Source organism: Nycticebus coucang, chromosome 8 (genome assembly GCF_027406575.1).
Source record: "Nycticebus coucang isolate mNycCou1 chromosome 8, mNycCou1.pri, whole genome shotgun sequence".
NCBI classification, from domain to species: Eukaryota; Metazoa; Chordata; class Mammalia; order Primates; family Lorisidae; genus Nycticebus; species Nycticebus coucang.
The window spans coordinates 33568353-33591353 of NC_069787.1; the positions used below are offsets into that span (position 1 = coordinate 33568353).

At 40.7% G+C, this 23001-nt stretch overlaps 1 protein-coding gene across 21 annotated transcripts in view; it reads left to right on the forward strand.

Annotated features, from left to right (window-relative positions):
* Positions 1 to 23001, forward strand: part of MAGI1 (membrane associated guanylate kinase, WW and PDZ domain containing 1) — a 705209-nt gene that overhangs the window by 678549 nt on the left and 3659 nt on the right. For 9 of the 21 annotated variants that reach the window (XM_053600554.1, XM_053600564.1, XM_053600557.1 and 6 more), the window contains 6 exons: positions 71 to 364; positions 3298 to 3501; positions 15522 to 15615; positions 15741 to 15801; positions 16944 to 17087; positions 19101 to 19239. In XM_053600554.1, coding sequence (XP_053456529.1) covers positions 71 to 364; positions 3298 to 3501; positions 15522 to 15615; positions 15741 to 15801; positions 16944 to 17087; positions 19101 to 19239 — 936 coding nt within the window. Of the gene's footprint in view, positions 1 to 70; positions 365 to 3297; positions 3502 to 15521; positions 15616 to 15740; positions 15802 to 16943; positions 17088 to 19100; positions 21139 to 21257; positions 21347 to 23001 lie in introns of those variants that run through there. The other 12 variants (XM_053600567.1, XM_053600568.1, XM_053600569.1 and 9 more) reach the window with 6 other exon arrangements.

Here is a 23001-nt window from a genome sequence, read left to right on the forward strand (position 1 = left end):
GGGTGGGGCTCACAGGGGGTGCATTTTTCAATGAAGTCCAGTGGCTTAGTTAGGCGTCTGTCGGTTACAGTGCCCAAAGCGGAGAACGAGGTGCCCTCGCCAGCCTCCTCTCACCACAGCAGCACGCAGCCCGCGTCGCTGACGGAGGAGAAGCGCACGCCGCAGGGCAGCCAGAACTCGCTCAACACCGTGAGCTCGGGCAGCGGCAGCACCAGCGGCATCGGCAGCGGCGGCGGCGGGGGCAGCGGCGTGGTGAGCACCGTGGTGCAGCCCTACGACGTGGAGATCCGCCGGGGCGAAAACGAGGGCTTCGGCTTCGTCATCGTGTCCTCGGTGAGCAGGCCCGAAGCAGGCACGACCTTTGGTGAGTGCTGGAATGATTTCCCCAGGGTGTCTTGCTAGATGGGGAAGGGATTGCTTACAAGTGAAAGATGGCCCAAGTCTCAGTAACAGAGATGCTTTCCCAAGTCTGGGTTTGGGTAAAGTCTTAATTGGGGATGGAGTTTATTTGGCAGCTTTTTCCATCCCTGAAGGTTGGGATTGTTTTCCAGCCCTTTAGCTTCCATCCTGAATGTGTGCTCACGTACACACACACAACTTCAAGGGTATGTGACATACGTGTGGAATTTGAATGACAATTCCTTGACTGTGATTTTTGCCAGAAAACACTTTTGAAGGGTCCTGAATAGGATGTCACTAACAGCAATGACCTCAGAAAGTCTTAAGGGTTTTAAAAGGAGCATTCCCTGGTAAAAACGCTCTAGAAGCAAAGGTGTAAGGAGGGAAAATGCACGTCGTGCATGAGGCGCTCTTCCCATCTCATCTGCATTTTTGCTGTATCATTACAAGATTTTTGTTATTTTTAATTTTAAATATTTTAATGTTGCTTAAGAATCTGGTTAAAAATCTGAGTCCTTTGATTTTCCTGTCTCATCCAGATGTTGGGGGTTTTCAGCAAAGTATGGAGAAACACAGCTGTCACCCTCACAGCAGGTTAACTCTCTGCTGGGTGCGCTGGCAGAGACAAACAGAAACCCAGAGCGGTCCAGGAATTAGTGATCTATGAATCGTTGTTCCATTAGAATGGCTTATAGATGTACATTCCCCAAATGATCCACCTTCCTGGTATGATAAGAAATCTTTTGTCTCCCAAGCATGTTTGTTATTTATAATGGAATATGATGGGAGAACGGGAAGGGCTGTGTGCAGGCTTTTCATTCATCTCAGCTCTGTACACAAAGGACTTATTTGCTTGGAGTCTGATGCACGGTAGTCTAGGTCACTCACTGGCCAGGATCAGCAAGGTGCTACGTCCCTTTAGCATTCTGATCCAGTAGAACTCACTCATGTAGTCTTGGAATGTTGCTTCCTGCTAAAGCTGTCTCCCCCTGCTAAGTTTTAGGTTCAGTTGGGGACAGTGACTCAGCCAGGTCTGTGCATGCGTGGCTGCAGTAACAAGTGCCCGTTACTAACAGTGCTTTTGTGAGCTACATTCATACAGTTATCACAGCATGTCATGGATGGATGACCTGACGTCAAGGCAAGGGTTTTTTTTTCTGTTTTGTTTTTCAATTAATTCTAGATGCTTTTCTGTTTAATAGAAAAAATAAAGGGAAAGGCAGAAGGGGGGAAATCCCGAGTTGTGTTCTTCAGCTCTATATTTTAACCATCCCCATGCATTCTGTGATGTTCTCAGCCTGTTTCCAAATTGTCAGTTTCACTTTCTAGAAAGACATGGCAAATATGTCATGTGTCTATGTGTTAATCTAATGAATATCGTATTCACATGCTCACAGTTTGGTCTTTGTTTTCCTTCGACTCTCACAATGAACAAATTATACTTTGCCTAATACCTTGCATGAGATTTCTGGCTATGCACAGCTTTCCTTATACTTGCTGTTTGATACCTTTGTCACTCGAATTGTTTTTGGAAATGAGCTAAATGTAACCAAGATCTTGATTTTGAGTATGGAAGCTTTCTACCATGCCTGCCTGTTGGAGTCCAATAGACCACTTACTTCCTTTCAAAACATTATTTAATCTTGATGTGAGTTACATCCTATGATGCAAACTCGGGCAAATGTGCTGAAATTCAAAGGAATTAAAGTGCATTTTCCCACCCATTTTACCTTCAAGTTCCAAATTATGATGGAAGAATCTACTCAGTTGGTTTTAATGTATCCCATGTTAATTTTGTCACCCTTTCCAAAAGGTGACTCAATTGGATAAATATCTTCATAGTCCCCAAATAGGTTATGCATTAGAAATTTTGAAACTCAACAGATGACTAACTAGAAACCCTCTGTGAGGTCTCAAAGCCATTTTTCCACCTCTCTGGAAGTTTGCAAAAACTTGGAGCACCTCAAAGTGCACAATAAACCTTCCTCTTCAAATGCACTTTTTCTGGTTTTTCATATTGTGGATATGCAGTAACCGGTGATGGAAAGGAGATGATTAAAGGAAAGGGATCAAGTGGTGATTTCAACCTACCTTCAGATCAGTGTCCTCAGCCTGAATAGGTAGAAGATTTTCATATTCCTTTGAGGGGATTTTTGTGAGGCAGGAAGATGGTTTCAGAGCTAAGGAGCCAGACCCTACCCTGAAACCACATGAGATAGACTGATTGAGTGAACCTTCCTAAAAGGAAAACTAAGTTCTACAGTTGGGCTCTCTTGGCTCATGTCTTGTGATTATGCCCTTTTCTAAAGCTTTCATCATCCCACATAGAAGGCAGAAAGTCTAAGTGTTTGTTTATTAGGTGTTTTCAGTCTGAAGTTTTGGTGCTACCAGACTCTTATGCTTCACCAGACGCCCAGTGATTATTTTTCTAAATGGAGAAAGAACAAAACATTGGCAGAAGCTTAAATAACAGCTGGCAAAAATGAAGTGATGTGAATACAGAATGAGTGAAAGCATTCATCCCAACTTGAGTGTCACATATGCAGTCCCCAAATAAGCCATCAGCAAGTTATTTTTGGGCTCTTGAGAATCTTTGAAGTTGCCAAATATCCCACATTTTGTAATAGATTAAAGGAGGGAGGCTGGGGTTTCCCTCTAATTTTGAGTGAGATAAGGACTACAGCAATGAACTGTAGGTTCGGGGCAGTAGCTCCCTATACCAGCACCCCGAATATCGCCAATGTTTTGACCCTCAGCGCAGAGCTTTCCTTTAATAACATTTGCTTAATGCTTTAATTAATTAACACTTAACCTTCTCTTTCCCTTTTCAACCCTTTTTCTCCTCCCTTCACTATATTCTCACGTAACTTAAAAAAAAACTAAAACTCACTATCAAAGCAGGCAATGCATGTGTGGCTATGCCTCACAAAATAGGTCGGATTATTGAGGGGAGCCCTGCTGACCGCTGTGGCAAGCTGAAAGTAGGAGACCGGATCTTGGCAGTAAATGGATGTTCCATCACCAACAAATCCCATTCAGACATTGTCAACCTAATCAAAGAAGCGGGAAACACAGTTACCCTCCGCATCATTCCCGGGGATGGTAAAGTATACCTGTTATCTCTCTTTCTATCTCTCTTTCTCCCTCCCACTCTCTCTTATTAGTGTTCATGTAATTGAATAGTGTTGATTCACAGGCAGCTTTATCCATCCCTAACTGAACGCACCCATTTAATAAAAATGATCCATTGTTACTAAACCATACCTCAAACCCTCTTATTTTATCAGTCCTCCAGCCCCGTCATCCTGTGTCAGGGCATGCACAGCGTGGCCATGAGGTTCATGTACAATTTAATCAAATTTTGTGGCCACCCTGTATAAAAATTTCAGAAAATTTTTGAAGGTTCCCAATTTATTTTGTTTTTTTGGGTCCTCACCAACTATAGAATCGTGTGGTAAAGACCCCCTGATGTTTTACCTGGAGATCATTAATGATTTTTTTTTATGCAGTTACTGAAATTTAACTGTATAATACGGTGGTGACATTACAAAACTAATATAATGGCAGTGCTGGGCCAGTACTAGTGATAATTTTTTTTTTTTTTTTTTCCAGAATAAGTGACTCTATGAAAGATTTTGTTTTAATGGGAGAGTCTCAGGGTTTGTGCCTATTTGATTGGTCCCAAATTTTTGGATATGGATAAAGAAAGAATTACATGTCTCTATTTTTGATAAGTTATGTCTGCATTAAACTAGGCTTAGGCTTGTTTGTTTGGTTGGTTAAACTTAAATCTTTGGTTGTTCTATGTAAGTGGCAATTCAGCTCTCCAGGGAGCACTTAGTATCATCTGCAGAGAATACTACTAGCGCTTAGTGGGTTGAAGTCAGAGTTGCTTCTGAACATCCTAGAGCAGTACACAAAACAGTCTCCCACAGTAAAATATTACCCAGCATAAAATATCAATATATATTTTATCAGTTATATTTAATAAAAATGAAGTTGGTTGGGCACAGTGGTTCACACCTATAATACTAGCATTCTGGGAGGCCGAGGCAGATAGATTGCTTGAATCAAGAAGTTTGAGACCAGCCTGAGCAGCAGAAAAACCCCATCTCTACTAAAAATAGAAAAACTAGGCAGGTGTTGTGGCATGCACCTATAGTCCCACCTACTCAGGAGGTTGAGTCAAGTGGATTACTTCAGCCCAAGCATTTGAGTTTGCTGTGAGCTATGATGACACAATGCCCAACCCGGGGTGACAGAGTGAGACTCTGTCTCTATATAAATAAATAAGTAATCAAAACTAAAGGTGATACACTAATGTCAATAAGTATAGATTCTTTAGAGAATTAAGTCCTGAATATTCACTTCATTCTAAACTGAATTTATTTTACTCCTGAGAGGAAAGTGATACTTGTTATAGAATGTTTAAATGTGGTTTGTAAAGATCATGTGATAAAAATTCTACGTCACAGATCCGTAAAATAAACGCATTGGAGATTTTATCTGAAAGTTATTCACCAAATGAATATTTGTATATACTGGTTGCTTAAGATGAGGCTTTTCATTCCAGATTTGAGCGGTGTAGTCAGTGCCTTATAAGAAAGGTAAATGCAAAATCAAACCATAAATATTTGAAAAGTGTTGATTTTAAAAGAACAGAGAACTTTTTCTGTACCAAAAATATACCAAATGTGGAGGAAAAAATTAGCTCCTTGAATAATGTTCTACTTTACCGTCCTTCAAATGCATGGTTAGTAATTTACCATCTGGTCTGCAGTCCATTCCACCAGTTCACCACTCTGGAAAGCTATTACAATTTAGGAAAGCGGTCACAAGATGATAGAACGCAGGCTCCTAATGGAAAGGCTGAAGGGAGCCAGAAAATAAAGTGAGAAATGATTGAGAGAGCCGAATGCAGGCATACCTCGTTTTATTGAGTTTTGGTTTATTACACTTCACAGATATTGTGTTTTGTACAAATTGAAGGTTTGTGGCAACCCCAAGTCGAGCAAGTATGTAGGAGCCATTTTTTCAGTAGCACATGCTCACTTTGTGTCTCCGTGACACATTTTGGTAATTCTCCTAAACACTTCAAACTTCTTAACTATCAGCTGTGGGGATCTGTGATCAGTGATCGTTGATGTTACCCTTATAATTGTCTGGGGGTACCATGAACCATGCCCATATAAAACAGTAAACTTAATCAATAAATGTGATATGTATTCTGACTGCTCCATGGTCCAGCTGTTCCCTCATCTCGCTTCCTCTCCGCAAGCCTCCTTATTTCCCAGGACACAACAAAAGTAGAATTAGGCCAATTAATAATCCTACAGAAGCCACTAAGTGTTCATGTAAAAGGAAGAGTCACATGTCTCTCACTTTAAATCAAAAGCTAGAAATGATTAAGCTTGGTGAGGAAAGCATGTTGAAAGCTGAGCTAGGCTGAAAACTTGGCCTCTTATGCCAGTTAGCCAAGTTGTGAATGCAAAGGAAGAGCTCTGGAAGGAAATGAGAAGTGTTATTTCAGGGAACACACAAGTGATAAGAAAGTGAAATAGCCTTTTTGGTGATATGGGAAAGTTTGAGTGGTCTGGATGGAAAATCAAACCAGCCACAACAATCCCTTAAACCAAAGCCTAACCAGAGCAAGGCCCTAAATCTCTTCAATTCTATGAAGGCTGACAGGTGAGGATGCTGCAGAAGGTAACTTTGAAGCCAGCAGAGATTGATTCATGAGGTTTAGAGAAAGAAGCCATCTTTATAGCATAAAAGTGCAAAGTGAAACAGTAAGTGCTAATGTAAAAGTTGTAGCAAGTTAGCCAGAAGGTCTAGTTAAGATCATTGATGAAAGGGGCTTCACTAACCAGGAGATTTTCAGTGTAAATGAAAACAGTGTTCTATTGGAAAAAGATGGTGTCTAGCACTTTCCTAGCTAGAGAGAAATCATTGCCTGGCTTCAGAGTCCCAAAGGACAGGCTGACTCTCTTGTTAGGGGCTAATGCAGCTGCTGCTTTTTTTTTTTTTTTTTTGAGACAGTCTCACTATATTGCCCTGGGTAGAGTGCCGTGGCGTCACAGCTCATAGCAACCTCAAACTTTCGGGCTTAAACAATTCTCTTGCCTCAGCCTCCCAAGTAGTTGGGACTACAGGTACCCAGCACAACACCTGGCTATTTTTTGTCATTGTTGTTTGGCAGGCCCAGCCCAGGTTTGAACCCACCAGCCCCAGTGTATGTGGCTGTCACCCTAGCCGCTGAGCTACAGGCGCCGAGCCGCAGCTGTTGATTTTAAGTCACAGTTAATGCTCATTACTATTCAGAAAGTCTTAGGGCCTTTAAGAATCCTGTTCAATCTACTCTGCTTGTGTTCTGCAAAGGGAACAACAAGCCAAGAAAACACATCTGTTTATAGCATGGTGTGCTGAATATCTTAAGCCCACTCTTGACACCTACTGCTCAGAAGAAAAGACTCCTTTCAAAATATTACTGCTCACTGACAATGCACCTGGTCACCCAGGAGCTCTGGCAGAGATGTACAAGGAGATTAATGATGTTCTCATGTCCATTAACACAATATCCATTCTGTAGCTCATCAATCGGGGAGCAATTTTGACAAAATTTTAAGCCTTATTTTTTCTGAAATACATTTTCTAAGCCTATAGCTACCATAGATAGTGATTCCTCTAATGAATCTGAGCAAAGTCAGTTGAAAACCTATGGAAAGGATTCTAGATGCCATTAAGAACATTCGTGATTCACAGGAGGAAGTCAAAATATCAATAGTAAGGATTCTGGAAGAAGTTGATCCAGCTCTCATGGATGACTTGGAGGGCTTTAAGACTTCAAGTGGAGAAAATAACTGCAAATGTGATAGAGATAGTATGAGAACTAGAATCAGAAGTGGAGACGGAAGATGGGAGTGAATTGCCTCAACCTCATGATAAAACTTGAATACATAAGGAATTGCTTCTTATGGATGAGCAAAGAAAGTGGTTTCTCAAGATGGAATCCATACCTGATCAAAGATGCTGTGAACATTGTTGAGATGACAACAAAGGGTTTGGTATATTCTGTAAACATAGTTGATAAAGCAGCTGTAGGATTGGAAAAGATTGGTTTTGAAACAAGTTTCTACTTTGAGTAAATTGCTGTCAAATAGCATCACATGCTACAGAGAAACCTTTTATGAAAAAGAGTCTGTCCATGTGGCAAACTTCATGTGGTCTTACTTTAAGAAATTGTCACAGTTGGCTCGGTGCCTGTAGCACAGTGGTTACGGTGCAGCCACATACACTGAAGCTGGCAGGTTCGAGCCTGGTCCAGATAAACAACAATGACAACTGCAACAAAAAATAGCCAGGCGTTGTGGCAGACGCTTGTAGGCCCAGCTACTCAGGAGGCTGAGGTAAGAGAATCGCTTAAGCCCAAGAGTTTGACACTGCTGTAAGCTGTAACACTGCGGCACTCTACTGAGGTCAATATAGTGATACTCTGTCTCAAAAAAAAGAAATTGCCACAGAGACCCCAGCAACCCCCCCTTTAGCAGCCACTACCCTGATTAGTCAGCAACACTGACATCAGAACCCTCCACCAGGAAAAAGATTACAACTGGCTGAAGGCTCAGATGATTGCTAGCATTTTTTAAGCAATAAGGTATTTTTTAATTAAAGTATATGCATTGAGTTTTTTTAAGGCATAATTCTATTGTGCACTTGATACATTACACTATACTGTTAACTTTTATGTATACTGGAAAACCAAAAAAATTGCATGGCTTTGTTGTGGTATTTACTTGATTGTGATGGCCTGGAACCTGACCTCCAGTATCTCGAAGTTAACGTCTATGTATAAATCTAGACATGTTTTTCTACATTATCATGGAGAGATTACAAAAATAAAAACTAATCCCAGAGAACTGGACTCAGGAATTGACTCGCTGGGTTTATAATTGGTAAGTCTTAATGTGGGAGTGAGAATGTCCAAAAAAGGAAAGAAGGAAAAAAAATCATCCTTGGGAAGGGCTATGAAAAAGAGTTCGAAATCAGCAAAGACACAAACACGTAGACAAGACTTACACTACCACTGTGCACATAGTAGGTGTTTAATCAAGGAAAATATTTTTTTTATTTTTTTTTATTTATTTATTTTTTTTTGTAGAGACAGAGTCTCACTTTATGGCCCTCGGTAGAGTGCCGTGGCCTCACACAGCTCACAGCAACCTCCAAGCAACCTCCTGGGCTTAAGCGATTCTCTTGCCTCAGCCTCCCGAGTAGCTGGGACTACAGGCGCCCGCCACAACGCCCAGCTATTTTTTGGTTGCAGTTTGGCCGGGGCCAGGTTTGAACCCGCCACCCTCGGTATATGGGGCCGGCACCTTACCGACTGAGCCACAGGCGCCGCCCCAGGAAAATATTTTTTTTTAAAAACTTGAACATGATAAAGTGTAATGCAAGGTGGGTTATTCAATAACAGTTGGTAATAAAAAGGCATCTTAAAAATTTTAATACTTAGGAAATGTAAAATTCAAGTAGACATCTCATTTGCTGCCTTGGTTAGAAAAAGGTAAGCATAGTGTTGGTACAATATAGTCAAGGATTGCTAATTTTTCAAGTCAGCACATGTTCCGCTGCAGATGTAATTTTATTCAAGATGTTTCAGGAATTTATTGCTACGATAATGAGCTCTTCAGTAGTTACTTTGTAAGAGTTGGAAGCCAGGTAAAGGGAATCAGGTTGGCAAAGGGTGTACATGTGGTGCTCCTGCTTTGAAAGGGGATTAAAAGTTGTCATCTTGAAAGTTGAGACAGGGGAGTTAGATTTCTGGAAAGATGCTGGAGAGATCCAGGTGAGTTTTGCTAACACTTAGAAAACAGAGTGACTATTTTTTTTTTTTAATTGTTGGGGATTCGGGTACAATAAGCCAGGTTACATTGATTGCAATTGTTAGGCAAAGTCCCTCTTGCAATCATGTCTTGCCCCCATTTTGATTGGGAGAAAATCATGCTGGATCCACTTTCTCTTTGCAAAGGTGTATGGGGGGGAAGGGAGGGACTCCCTCCCTGTTAGGGAACTCTGGTCTCCTTCAGATCTTTCACTAATATTTTCTTCATCAAGTAGCCGAAAACAATTTGTTTCATGTTATCTACAAGGGAGGCTGAAGTTCTTAACTCAAAAATGATTTCTAAGCTCTTAGAAATCCCTCCTGTCAGGGGCACTATTCTCAGAAGCCCTAGGAGGCTCTTTTGAGACGATGCGGTCATCTGGGCGGTGGTGCTTGGAATCCTCTCTGAATCCGCTTCTCCGTCTTTCACTTACCTCTGTCTTTAGTTTCCCTCACTTGGCTTTTCCTATTTCTCTCGTCTCTCCACCAAAAGCTCCAAAACGTGACTCCTGTCCTTGGCATTTCTGTGGGGCTATCTTTGCAGTTATTTATCAGGCCAGGTCCGGGAGTCCTTGCCCTTCTGCTTTAAGTATCTTTGGACCAGGGTGGAAGAGCCCAGGTTGCTCTTATGGGCAAGAGATAGATATATACATCATGGCAGCATAGAAAGGCCCAAAGAATAGCTGAACATCCTAAATGTGAACTTCAAATTGAGAAGTCAAACCACTCTTGTGTGGAAATGCCCCATGGAGTGGGAATGAGACTTTAATCAGACCGAGGGCAGAATCTCCCTGAGCCAGACTAACATGGAACCATCAGAATAAATCAAGTTCAAGGTAATGGAAATATTTATGAGATTAAAAATATGTTTTCAGAGTTATGGTCTTAAATTTGTACTTCAGGTCACTCTGATTCAAAGTCTTTGCCTGCATAAGAGGAAGAGCTTGGCAACGCCCAGATTGCTATTTCTTTGGCAAAGGCATAGAATGGTAAAAAACTCTTCCAAGACTTTTCAAATATTCATGGGATTCAAATTTTCCAATGCTGCCTTTAGATATTTATTACATATGTGTTTATGCGTTCAAATATTTATGAAAAGAATGAGTGTCTCCTTTGTTGATTTGCTTGGCTTTTCAGTGCGGATTCCTTAAGGGAGGCTAAGGTTATTAACATGGGGGAAGAAGGTTAGAACTGTATTCAGGGAGATATGTTGAAACCCAAGATGGAAGCCTCTGTCAGAAGAATGAGTGCTGTGATTTAGAATAGCCCCCGCAGTGTCTTGAGAGCTAGGGTATGCTTTTTTTGATACATGATCACTAGGGAAAGTGTAGTAATAGCCATTCCATTTTTCTGGGAGAGGTAAAGCAGGTATAAACACTGTTTAATAAAGTATATGGGGTATTTTTTCTGGAATTTGTCATAAAACTATCCGATCTGTCCACCTGCCTTGCAATTTTAGAAGTCAAATACATTGATACCTCTTTATAATCTGCTGACGAGGAGAGGGATTCATGCTCTTGTTTCAAACCCTTTGTGTTACAAGGAGCAAATTTTGCTTCGGGATAAAACTATAAATTTTTACAATGAGCTTTGGCTCCATATTTTAAAATGCCAGAGAGCATTTCAGCAGATACAATCTTGGTTTAATTCCAGATGAAGACTTAGAAGTTAACGTTTTCTTTATTGGTGAGACTCAAGCTGTTACCCTGGGTAGAGTGCTATGGCATCATAGTTCACAGCAACCTCCAAGTGGGGCTCAAGCAATCCTCTTCCCTCAAATTTTCTATTTTTAGTAGAGATGGGGGTCTTACTTTACTCAGGCTGGTCTCGAACTCCTGAGCTCAAGCTATCCAACTGCCTCAGCCTCCCAGAGTGCTAGGATTACAGGCGTGAGCCACCACACCTGGCCTAACTTTCTTGATATTATAAAATCATTCTGGAAATCTGGGATATGCCAAATATCATTTTGGTGCACTAAAGATGGTCTGTGAAATCTAGCTGGCAAAACAGGGCATTTTGTATTTTAATTAATCTATCATACTACTTAATGAAGTTAGTAGTAAAATAAAAATGTTTTTCATTTGAAAGGAATGTACCAATTAAATATGATGTCTTCAATACCAACACATAATTTCCATGGAAACAGAATAAGATTAAACGTTAACTGCCAGGCAGGCCCTGGGTATAATTCCAACATCTCTACTTGCTTCCTGAGTGATCTTGGGCATGTTACTTACATTTTTTTGTGTCTCAGTTTCTACCTCATAGGTAAACTAGAGGCAATAATTGCACTGTTTTATTGAGTGGTAAGAGTTTTTTTTTTTTTTGGAGGCAGAGTCTTACTCTGTCGCCCTGAGTAAAGTGCTATGGCATTTTGTAGCTCACAGCTACCACAAACTCTTGAGTTCATGCAGTTCTGCCCTCAGCCTCCCTAGTAGCTGGGATTGCAGGTGCCTGCCACCATGCCTAGCTGGTTTGTTCTATTTTTAGTAGAGACAGGTCTTGGCTTTTGCTCAGTCTAAAGTCCTGAGCTCAAGCAATTCACCTGCCTTAGTCTCCCAGGGTGCTAGGATTACAGTCGTCCTCCACCCGCCCAATACATGTGGTAATGATCTTAGCACAGTGCTTAGCATGTTGTAAGTGATGATTAAATGGTGGTTATTTGTAAAAGGAAAAAAATGAGAAGAACATTCAGCAAGCTGAAATAGACAGTGGCATGTTAAAGGTTCATTTTTAAAATGCTTAAAGTTAAGCCAAAGAAAAGTTCCCATAAATAGAAAAATAGCAAGTAAAGAATAGGAGGAACTTAATAAAGGATTCTGTGTGTGTGTTGAGCAATCATTTGTTATATCTCATCAAACATGAAAGCAGAAGAAATGTAAAAATTGTTTGAGAATAGGATAGGGTCTGCCTGGAAAATTCAACACGCAAGAACACTAAACGGGAACCTCTGTACAACTGAGTGATTAGAATCACTTTTTTTTTTCCTAAGGCAGAGTCTTACTCAGTCACCTAGGCTGGAATGCATCATAGTTCACAGCATTGTTCATCATAGTTCACAGCAACCTCAAATTCCTGGGCTGAAGTGATCCTCTTGCCTCAGCTTTCCAAGCAGTTGGGACTACAGGTGTGTGCTCCTGCACGCAACTGATTATTCTGTTTTTTAGTAGGAAAGGGGTCTCACTGTTGCTCAGGCTGGTATAATCACTTCAATGATAAAGAAAACATTCTTTTTAGTATCCTGATTATGATTTCCCCGTGACCTGAACAACCTTGTGATTTCTTAGAGAGTCTCTACAAAATTAATTACAATGAGCAACCTGAAGTTTAAGAGATCAGTACCTATGTTTATAAAAGTTCTGGCAAGTCATGTTGACAGAAGGCAAAGTCTGTTTGTCCTTTGTACTGACACGGTGGTATACTTTATGAATATCACTTAGATTTATAGTTAACTACCCTTGTATGGGAGTGATATAAAGGAGCTAGCGGGCTGGGCGCCTGTAGCTCAGTCGTTAGGGCCCTGGCCACATGTACCAGGATGGTAAGTTCAAATCTGGCCCAAGCCTGCTAAACAAACCAAAAAATAGCCAGGCATTGAGGCAGGCTCCTATAGTCCCAGCTACTTGGGAGGCTGAGGCAAGAGAATCACTTAAGCCCAAGAGTTTGAGGTTGCTGTGAGCTGTGATGCCATGGCACTCTACCAAGGGTGACAAAACTGGAACTCTGTCTCAGAAAAAAGTAAAAAATAAAGGAACTAGTGTCCATTCAAAGACTCTCAAGGAAATTATAGTAGTAGTCATAAAAGTGTACTAATAATACCATGAATGCCTTTAATATTATGATAACAATAATAAATACATCCTATCAAAAGTATGCTAATCATTTTTGAGCAGTGTTTTAAATATTGGGTGCTATTCCAAACACATTTCTCTTAGATAATCTTTATGCCAGTTTTCTTAGATAATTTTTTTGTTTGTTTTTGAGAGATAGAGTCTCTGTCTCCTGCAGTAGAGTTTCGTGGCATCATAACTCAACAGCAAGCTCAAACTGCTGGGCTCTTGCCTCAGCCTTCCTAGTATTGGGACTACAGGTGCCTCCCACAACGCCCAGCTAAGAATTTTTTTTGAGACGGGGTCTCACTCTTTTTCAGGCTGGTCTCAAGCAATCCATAGGCCTCCTGAGTGCTAGAATTACAGGTATGAGCCACCACTTCTCAGATCCTTAGAGACCTCTGTTATTCGCCCATGTGCAAATGAGAAAACTGAGGCCTTGAAAGTTGAAGCAACTTTGCTTAATTACCAGCCAGTGAATTTCAGAGCCTAAAATGAGAAACCAGATAATCTGCCTCCAGAATCTGACCTAATAATCATTATTCTAAAGTGTCTCCAAATAAACTTGAGAATCTCCATCTCCCCAACCCAGAATATCATAAAGCATATTGGTATAGTGGAGGCTGTGCTTGGACACACAGACCTTTTCTTCGTTTCACCCATTATTTCCCAAACTTAATTGACCATGGTTCCTTTCCCTTGGAGTCTGTAGAAAAACTAGGTAAAGCTGAATTGCAGAAACATCGTCCTAAAGCAGGAAAAGGATTCACATAACAATTCACTTGATGTAGTCACATTTTCTTAATATGCGTGTGCCTTAGCTATAACAGGCTTTTAAGACTGGAATATAAACTTTCAAAATCATATTTCAACTTTCTCATTGTGCAGAGAGTTTAAATAACTTATATAAAGTTTCCATAGTAATAAGTAAAAAGTGGCAGTTCTGCAATGGCCCTCGCTGTGGTAAGTGTATATTGAGTACTGCATGTCAAGCACTGTACTAAATGTGTCATAAACTTCATCCATGAGAAAGACATTACTGTCATCATCCCCTTTAACTAATTAAGAATTAAGCATGTAACTAAAGAGTAAAGAAAAAGTGGGTTTGAACCCAGGTCTGACTCTCAAGCTCATGCTTTTAACTACTATGTGTAATGAAAATAAAATAACAGGAAGCCAGACCCAAGCTGAATAATATCCTTAGGAAATTAAAATGGAAGATAGACCATGAGTAGTTGGGATTTATGGGATGTCTTTTGTTTCAAGGGAAGAGAAATGTATTCTAGGCATATTTTCCCATAGAAAGCTTGTTATGCCTGATGGGTAGATACATGTATTCAACAAACATTAAAGTGTCTACTATGAACTGGGTCTTCCAGAAACTGCTACACTTCACTGTGCATTATGGATTCAATGGCCATTTACAGGCTACTCCTAGAACCTAAGGATCAGATTTAGCAGTTCTTCTTTATCAGAAAATGTATGCCAAGTTCCAAATAGTCAACCTTAATATTAAAAGTACAATTTGCTTATAATTGGTTGCTACCTGCCTTGGTATTAATGGAGAAATTATTAGTAAAGAAAATACAACCATTACTATGTGAATGATTAACTTTTGACGTACACGTGTCACTATAGTTATACTGAAGAGTGTTTTTGGATTCTGGATCTCCAAACTTCTAGAGATTAATGAAGCTGTTTATGAATGTGATTAAGGAGGAAGAAAGTCAATTTATATAGAAACATAATCATATTCATTACATGAGGATGACTTCATGATTTATACAACTTATATTGACAAACTCTGGCTCTTAGTAATGCAAGTTTAAAAATTAATCTTTCATGAATGATACTAGACGAGATCTGTCAAAAGTTCCATATTTTCAGTTGTGCTTCATTAAAAGCCATGGGGAAGAAAGTGGATATAATGTATGTGCGTTTAACAAGATGTTATCACACTTCCGATTTTGATATTTACTTGAGGAAGTCAAGCAGACTCACTAAATATTGCTGATAAATTGCAGGAAACATTAGCTGAGACATTTATTATTAGCCTGTAAAATTCTGGAAGATAATTCTGGTGTGGTGCACACTTTTGTTGTTTAGTGGCAGGGGAGGAGTGAGTGACATCTACCTCTGATATGACTTAAGAGCAGCATTTTCTTGTAGAACTTTTGATTTATGGGGATGTCTGTTTGAGAGGAGGGGCATGGAGGCCTATTTGGCCCACATTAGAGAAGATCTTTAGATGGTTTATGAGACTCCTAATTGTTTAGAAATTCGAATGAAATTGTTGAAACGGTGACAGAGAAGTCAGATTGTTCTTCCGATGCAGGGCTTCTGCACGCCTCATAGTTGGGTAATGTCTTCTCCAAGGCCTTCACTTCTTTATGTTCTGTCCCTTCCTGCAGAGTCTTCGAATGCTACCTTGCTAACCAATGCAGAGAAGATTGCTACTATCACCACCACACACACTCCTTCTCAGCCAGGGGCCCAGGAGACCAGGTCAGATATGGCTTTGGTTTCTTTTGTTGGTTTAAAGAGGGGAAAAAAGATGATGGTGGATGTCCTTGATTCTTTCTCAGTTTCCCCATGGGTTGCCCTTATGTTTATTTCTCTCACATTGGCAGGAATACCACCAAACCAAAGCAGGAACCTCAGTTTGAGTTCAAAGCATCCCAGGCAACCCAGGTGAGGGTCATTTCTTTTCTTTTATCTGTATATTTAGCACAATTTCCTTCCAATCTTCTGAAGCTATTTTTGGAAGATATTTTTAAAAGCTAAGTTAATTTAAAATATCCTTTAGTGAGGTGATTTCCCAAAAATGTGCTCACATTCGATTGTTTAGGAAATGTCGTTTTATTTCACTAATGTTGAAACATGTTCCTATACTTCCTTTTCGAGGGGAAAAAAAACAAAATGAAAAACTGTAATTGTCACAAGAATTGGCAACCCCCAAAAAAGCAAAGCAACTAATCTCTACTCATAATACGCATAAATGTGTTTGCCAAAAAGGTATGTTTTTGATAAGGAGTTTCTCAGGCTTGTGAATTTCATGTGAGATGCATAGAGCAAAATCCTGAAGGACAGGGTGGTAATAGAGGGTGAGCAGATAATAGTAGATGAAGCAAATTTGGGAAGTGTTGGGGAATGCAAAGCTAAGCAGATTTCTTTTTTAAATATGTATGTGGGGTTTGGGGTTTTGCTGTTGTTTGTTTTGTTTTTAGAAACAGGAGTCTCACTATGATGCCCAGGCTAGACTCAAACCCCTGGGTTCAAGTAATCCTCCTGCCTCGGTCTCCCCAGTCCCTGGGACTATAGCTCAGTTCCTTTTTTATTAGCTGCCCCAGGGGCTTCAGTAGTCCATTTGTGATTCTCCTTGACTGTGATGTCAACCATTGCCTATAGAGAGAGAGGAGGTTCTTGGTCTTAATAGGGATACTGCTAGCATTTATCAGACATGGGTCAGGGAGGCTGAACATCCACTATCACTGGGATGGTATCACATAATAAAGAATTTTTCTGCCCCAAATGTGAATTGCAGCCTCACTGATGAAATTTTAATACATGCAGGATGCATTAATTACTGCATGCATGTATATAATATAACAGGCATGCTCATGAATGTTGTAAATTCTGGATCCTCCAGCTCCTGCGATTAATGAAGATTAACCAACATGATTAATAAATAATTAAGAATCACCGGGGGCGGGGTGCAGAGACTGCACCTTTTTGGCAAGTCAGCATAATAGAAAATGTTTGAGAAGACCAGGAGACTAATGTACATGGATATAAGTTCTCTCAGAATGATTGCATTTCATTTCTTTAAATAGGAGCAAGATTTTTATACTGTGGAACTGGAAAGAGGAGCCAAGGGATTTGGCTTTAGTCTTCGAGGGGGTCGAGAGTATAACATGGACCTTTATGTTCTGCGCTTAGCAGAGGATGGTCCTGCAGAAAGATGTGGAAAGATGAGGGTAAGTAGGAAGAGGAGTCCGGAGTAGGGGCAAGAAGCCACCTGAAGTGACTCCTTGACAAACATGGTTAGAGTGTTCCGCTCACTGAGAGTCACGCTTTCTGCAGCTTTCAAGCTACTCTAAATTCAACTTCCACCCTCCCCTGTGTTTCTCCCTAACGCATGGTTAGTTGTAGCTATTAAAGTTAGTTGAGCCCTTCCAATTCTTAGGGGGTGAATGAAGGATTAAAATTACTTCTAAGCATATTCAAGTAGATATTTTCCAAACCAAATTGCCATAGTTCTTGTAATAAATCTTCACTTCACAGGAATGCCTGGATATCCCAGAGTACTTAACAGGAAAGCCACATGGCAAACTCGAACTCCATTCATTCTCTAGCCAGTCACCAGCTGTCTTGCCCCATCCTCAGAAAGCCAGTCTCTCCCCTGTCTCAGCAAACAGCCAGCAGCTCCATGGCATGAATATTCAAAGCCGCACTGTCGTAGGCAAAGTTGCAGATTTTAAATACATGTCCACCCAAAATCTGCTCTGTTCTGTTTCACCAATAATTAGTATCTGTTACCATAGATGAATGTGCTATTCTCCTGGGCAGATTAGATAATTAAGAAAAGATAAATCATCTATTCATCATAGTTAGGTCACACAGATTGAGATGTACCCATGGAGAGCCATTTGCAACAAATTGAAAGAAATCAGGACAGGTCAGGAAAAGGAAAGAAGTGAATGACATTGAGGAGAATGGGAGGAAAACTGACCAAGGGTGAGGAACTTAATACCTGTATTTAAGCCACAATGTGATTTTTCAGTTTCTTTAGACTGAATTGTTTAACATTTTTTTAATTAAGAAGTAGACCATGAATGTGGTTTAAGAAAATTAAACAGCAAATAATGATAAACAGTAAAAACACCAGTTTCTTATATATCCTCCTTTTTTGCATACACATGCACAACATACAAGGGAAGAAATATGGCTTGTTTGAATTTCAAACACAAGGGATTTATTTCTCCTTGTCTTTATCACTTAAAAAAAATTTCTGGTTGAATGAAATATTATTATCACGGTATTTTTGTGTAACGGTGTATTGTTTATATGACATTTTGATCCCTGAAGCTTGGTAGGCCTGGTTATTGTTTTCATCCCTTCTGTAGATGGGGAAGTGGAGTCTAGGAAATTAAAGGACTTTGAGCAAGATTGGTTAGCTACCAAGTGGTAGGATTCACATTCCAGGCTTTAGACTCCAAGGCCTGTGCGTTTCCTCTTCTTCCTTCTAGAATATAAGTTCCATTTGAGTTAAGAATCTGGTCTGTCTCACTCCTTCATCTCTAGTGCCTAGAAAAGTGGCTGACACAAAGTAAACACTGCAGTGTGTCAACAGGATCTTGCTCTCATATGAAGGCTCATGTGGAGAAGGGTCTTGTTTCTAAGCTCATTCACGCGGTGGTGATCAGCGTTCAGTGCCTGTTAGGCATTTGGCCGGAGCTCTCCTTCACGTCCTTATCATGGGACTCCACAGGGCAGCTCACAACATACATCAGGGTGAACAAGTGAGAAAAAAGAGAGCAAGTGAGACAGAGGCCACAATCATTCTCTACCCTAATCTTTATACTGACATCTTACCACATTTGCCATATTCTACTTGTTAGAAGCAAGTTACCAGGTCCCAGCCCACATTCAAAGAGAAGGAGATTATATAGGGTGTGAACACAGGAATCCTGGGGTGCTGTCCTGGAAGCAGCCTACCACATCTTCCCTCCCACAACTATGAGCCTTCCCCTTACGGCTTTCATTTTCTTCTTTAGCACTTAACACTGACATAGATAAATATATTTTTCTAGTTTTCTTGTCAATCATTTTGTTCTCATTAGAATGTAATCTCCATGAGGGCAAAGATTTTTGTGTGTTTTACTGTATATCCAAAGCAATAGAAGATTTTCCTGGAACATGCTTAATAAATGTTTGATGAATCAGTAAGTGAATTGTAAATCTTGCTTTGTGCTCCCTCGCTTTGGCAGATTGGTGATGAAATTTTAGAGATCAATGGTGAGACCACCAAAAACATGAAGCATTCTCGGGCTATAGAACTGATTAAGAACGGTGGCCGCAGAGTTCGTCTATTCCTGAAGCGGGGAGACGGCTCAGTACCAGAATATGGTGGGTCAAACTATGAAAACCTTCCTTCCTTCCCTGGCATGACGCCATGAATTTGTCTCCAGAACAGCAGCGGGAAAGTCTTTTTCGTTTCCCCTGTTCACCAGTGTCTTACCAGCCTCTCACACCACGTGATTATTTGCCTCGCTTGTTCTGAAATCTCTACACATTTCATCCTTTTGCTTGCTTACGTGGACTGGGGCATGGCCTAAGACAAGATCTTTATAGCCCCCTTTCTGATAATCAGAGAGAACATTTTGTCTAGTCCGACCAAGAGCGAAGGAATGTTTGAACTGTGCCAAACTGTTTCTCAAATCCAATTGTTAGCACAAAATGACTACATACTCCTTTTAAGAAGCAGGAAAGCAGGTTTCCTGAGTGATACGTTGAGGCACAATTTTTTTTCCTTTTTTGGTTACCTGATCCTGATTTAAGAGGCGTGAAATATTGAGAGATTTGGTGGGGGCCCCTGTTCACCTCCTTTATTCTCTGTATACATCACTCCTCCATCTCCTCAACTGGTCTCTTCCCCCAGGTCAGACCACCTAAGCCCACTACTATCAAACAAGCAAACAAAAACTGTTGCTATATTAGCCATATGTTTTTGAACGATAATGCTCATCGTGAGGGAAGCACGTGACTATACCTTTCCTCTGAGGAAAGCCAAGTTACACATAGAGCCTCCTTTGTGATACCTTCAGACTTGATTTGAATAGACAGTGATGGTCTTTACATAGCTTAGTATTCTGATGACAAAATACTGTATATTATAATAATGTCCTATTTGAGATTCTTGTTTAAAATCAAAACAGAAAAGAAGCTATGCCCTCGATGTAGGGCTTTTTTTTCCCAGCCAAAGTTCTACAAAAGTTTCTATAGAAACTGTGATTGAATGGTCCCCATATATGTGGGTCCCCTTTATTTGGGATTTATCTGTTATCACCCTCTTTTCTGAAAATCATTCTGCACAATTCCCAGTCGCCTTTAGGACCTGATGAGATGCTTAATTCAGATGCAGCTCGAGTGGAAGGAGAGCTCCTTTGAAGGGCAGCCTTCCCGGGTGTTGGACATTTGTACAGGTGCAAAACACAGAGGTCCGAGGTACGGGAGGAGGGTGGGCATCAGACAAGGCCCTTGTAGACATGGCCAACCACAGGGGGATATTCTGACAACATTAAGATGCCATGGCTGCACACTGGACTGAACTTCTGACCGCTAGGTATATGATGCCACTGAAACTGTGTGACATTGTCTCCCTTTCTGTCTTCCCTCTGCCTCTGTTGGATGTGACCTTTCATTTGAGAGTCATCGTCAGTAACCTGTGTACCTCCTCAAAACCTATGTCTGTTGCACTGAGGATGAAAATCCAACACTAACAAATGTTCTTTGGGCTAAAAATAAAGATCATTTAAATACATGGTTTTCCAAGAAGGGTTGAACATGCCAGGGTGTGCTGCTGTCATGCCTCCATGTGTCATTTGGACTAAATCTCTCTAATTCTATTGATTAGAGTCACAAATGGGTCATAATGTGTTAAGTTCCAATATTTTTCTGACTTGATTGGAACCTGCTTCTCTGTGAGGCTATTTTTGTAATGAGTTTTTTGTACTTAATTTAACTGCCGCGGTCTTTGGGGCGGGGGTGGGGGTGAGAGGAGGGGACTTTGTTCTTTTGTTGTTTATTGTTAATGCTCTCCTATGCCAGCCTGTCATTGTTCCAGTTGTTTGAAACAAAGCAAAACAAAACAACAAAAAAAAAGGATGCATCCATTGTCTGGGTTCTCGAGTCATCTTATGGCTTGTCTAAAATTGTCACTGTTCTGATTGCGGTCTCTGCAGCCTTATATGAGTGTTGCCTTAGACTGTCTGACTGGACAAATAAACTCTCTTTGCCCTATGTTAACAAATGCAGATGTTTTTTCTTTCTTCTTTGTTATAGGGAATCTAAATGTTCAACTTTTTCTCTTTCTCTCTTTCTCTCTCTCTCTGACTGTTCTTGGTGCTGGGCCCTCCCTTCCACAGCGATGATTCCTCCTAATATCGCTGCATGTATGAGAAATGAAAAGCTCGGGGAGGCTTGCTTCTACCTTATGGGCCATAATCAAACTACGGTTTGTAGCTCAATCAATACTAGGTGTTTCTGTGCTGTGGCCTAATTTCCTCATTGCTTCTGCTTAGCTCTATTTTGATATGTTTGGCAATTCATTCTGAGCACCCTGCGTTCTTTGAATTGTAAGTACACCGCTGACCCCGTTGAAGTGTTGCTCTCCCTCGTCTTAAAAGTAGGCATAAGAATCCAAGTTTAGGTTTACCATAGTGATAGAATTGCCTTCCCTCACTCATATCATCAAATGACCTTTATTAAGAACCTGTTCTTGTTCATTCCAGTAGCCCACTCAGCATTTAGAAAGGAAGATATATCACAGAGCTCTTCCCTAGGTAGACAGATAGGAAGATGAGATCTCTTTGCAAACCACAGCCTGTGGGCCTCTTTATGTGTGGCCTGTTTCTACGCTGTAGTGGTAGAGTTGAACAGGTGCAACAGAGACTATGTAGCCCTAAATATTTACCCTCGTCCTTTAGAAAAAAATTGCTGATCCCTACTTTAGGCTTTTTTATTATTTTTGTTAAAACTCACCCCCGGTTTTTGGGAGATCATTCATGAAACAGATAAGTTACTAAATATTGATCTCATTGCCTTATGAAACATCTTTAAAGAGCTCCAGTGATCCCCTTGTTTTGACTGTCACAGTGGTCTGCTTTCCAGACTGCAGCACATCACTTCGGGCACATTTTCTGGAATGATGTTGTGTGTGACTGGTTGGTTCTAGTGCCACAAAGAATCCCTCATTTGAAAAGAGCTTTCATAAATCCAGGACACTGCCTAAAACATTTACAGTGTCATTTCAAATACGAGGTGACTAATGTTAAACAGAAGGCGGTCATAGCCTGTCCTGCTTTTAAATCTCTAGGTGCCTTGATGTCACGAGTAGCAGACCAGTGACTCCAAGCTCCTAGATGTCATTTATGACTGCCTTGTATATGACAAAGTGCCTCTACATTTAAGGATATTATCTCAGCTCCTTCTAATTTCAAATGTGTGCCAAACCTCTCGTCCCTTCCTTTTTCTTTCTCAGAAAACTCCACATTTTATCGATAGTTCCTTATTTATTTATTAATTTATGCAAAAGTAGAGAAAGCAATTGAATAACACTAAGGTAGAACAGTTGAATGCACCCTCACGTGGGTGCATGGTCACATTTGCCCGTCACTAGCAACTAGCCAGCATGTCGCCTCCGTGACCCCCTCTCCCGTATTACAATATGAGCACACTTTACATACAGCGAGAGGCATGAGCCTTGAGCATACTGTGTAGTAATCACCACCCACTTGAGACCTAAACTCTTTCCATCCCCTGGAATTTTCCCTCCTGCCCTTCCAGATCAATGTCCCAGATTATTTTTAAGCACATCAAAACATTCCTCCAAAAGGAAGGAATGTTTTCATTCTTGGAGTGGGGGAGGTTTGGGGCAGGGGAGAAGGGTTGGCAGGTGGGGAAAGGTGAGGGGAAGAGTCCAGGAGGGAGAGTTTTGATACTATTTGGGTTGTGCTTTTAAAGGCTAAATCGTGACTGATTTTATAAGTTCTTTAACGATCTGTGTCTTGAGTACAGAGATCAGTCGGCTAGATCCTGAAAGCCATGAGTACTAGTTTTTAACCTTAACTAGTTGCAGTTATTAACCAAGATTCGGTTGGCTTTGATTCT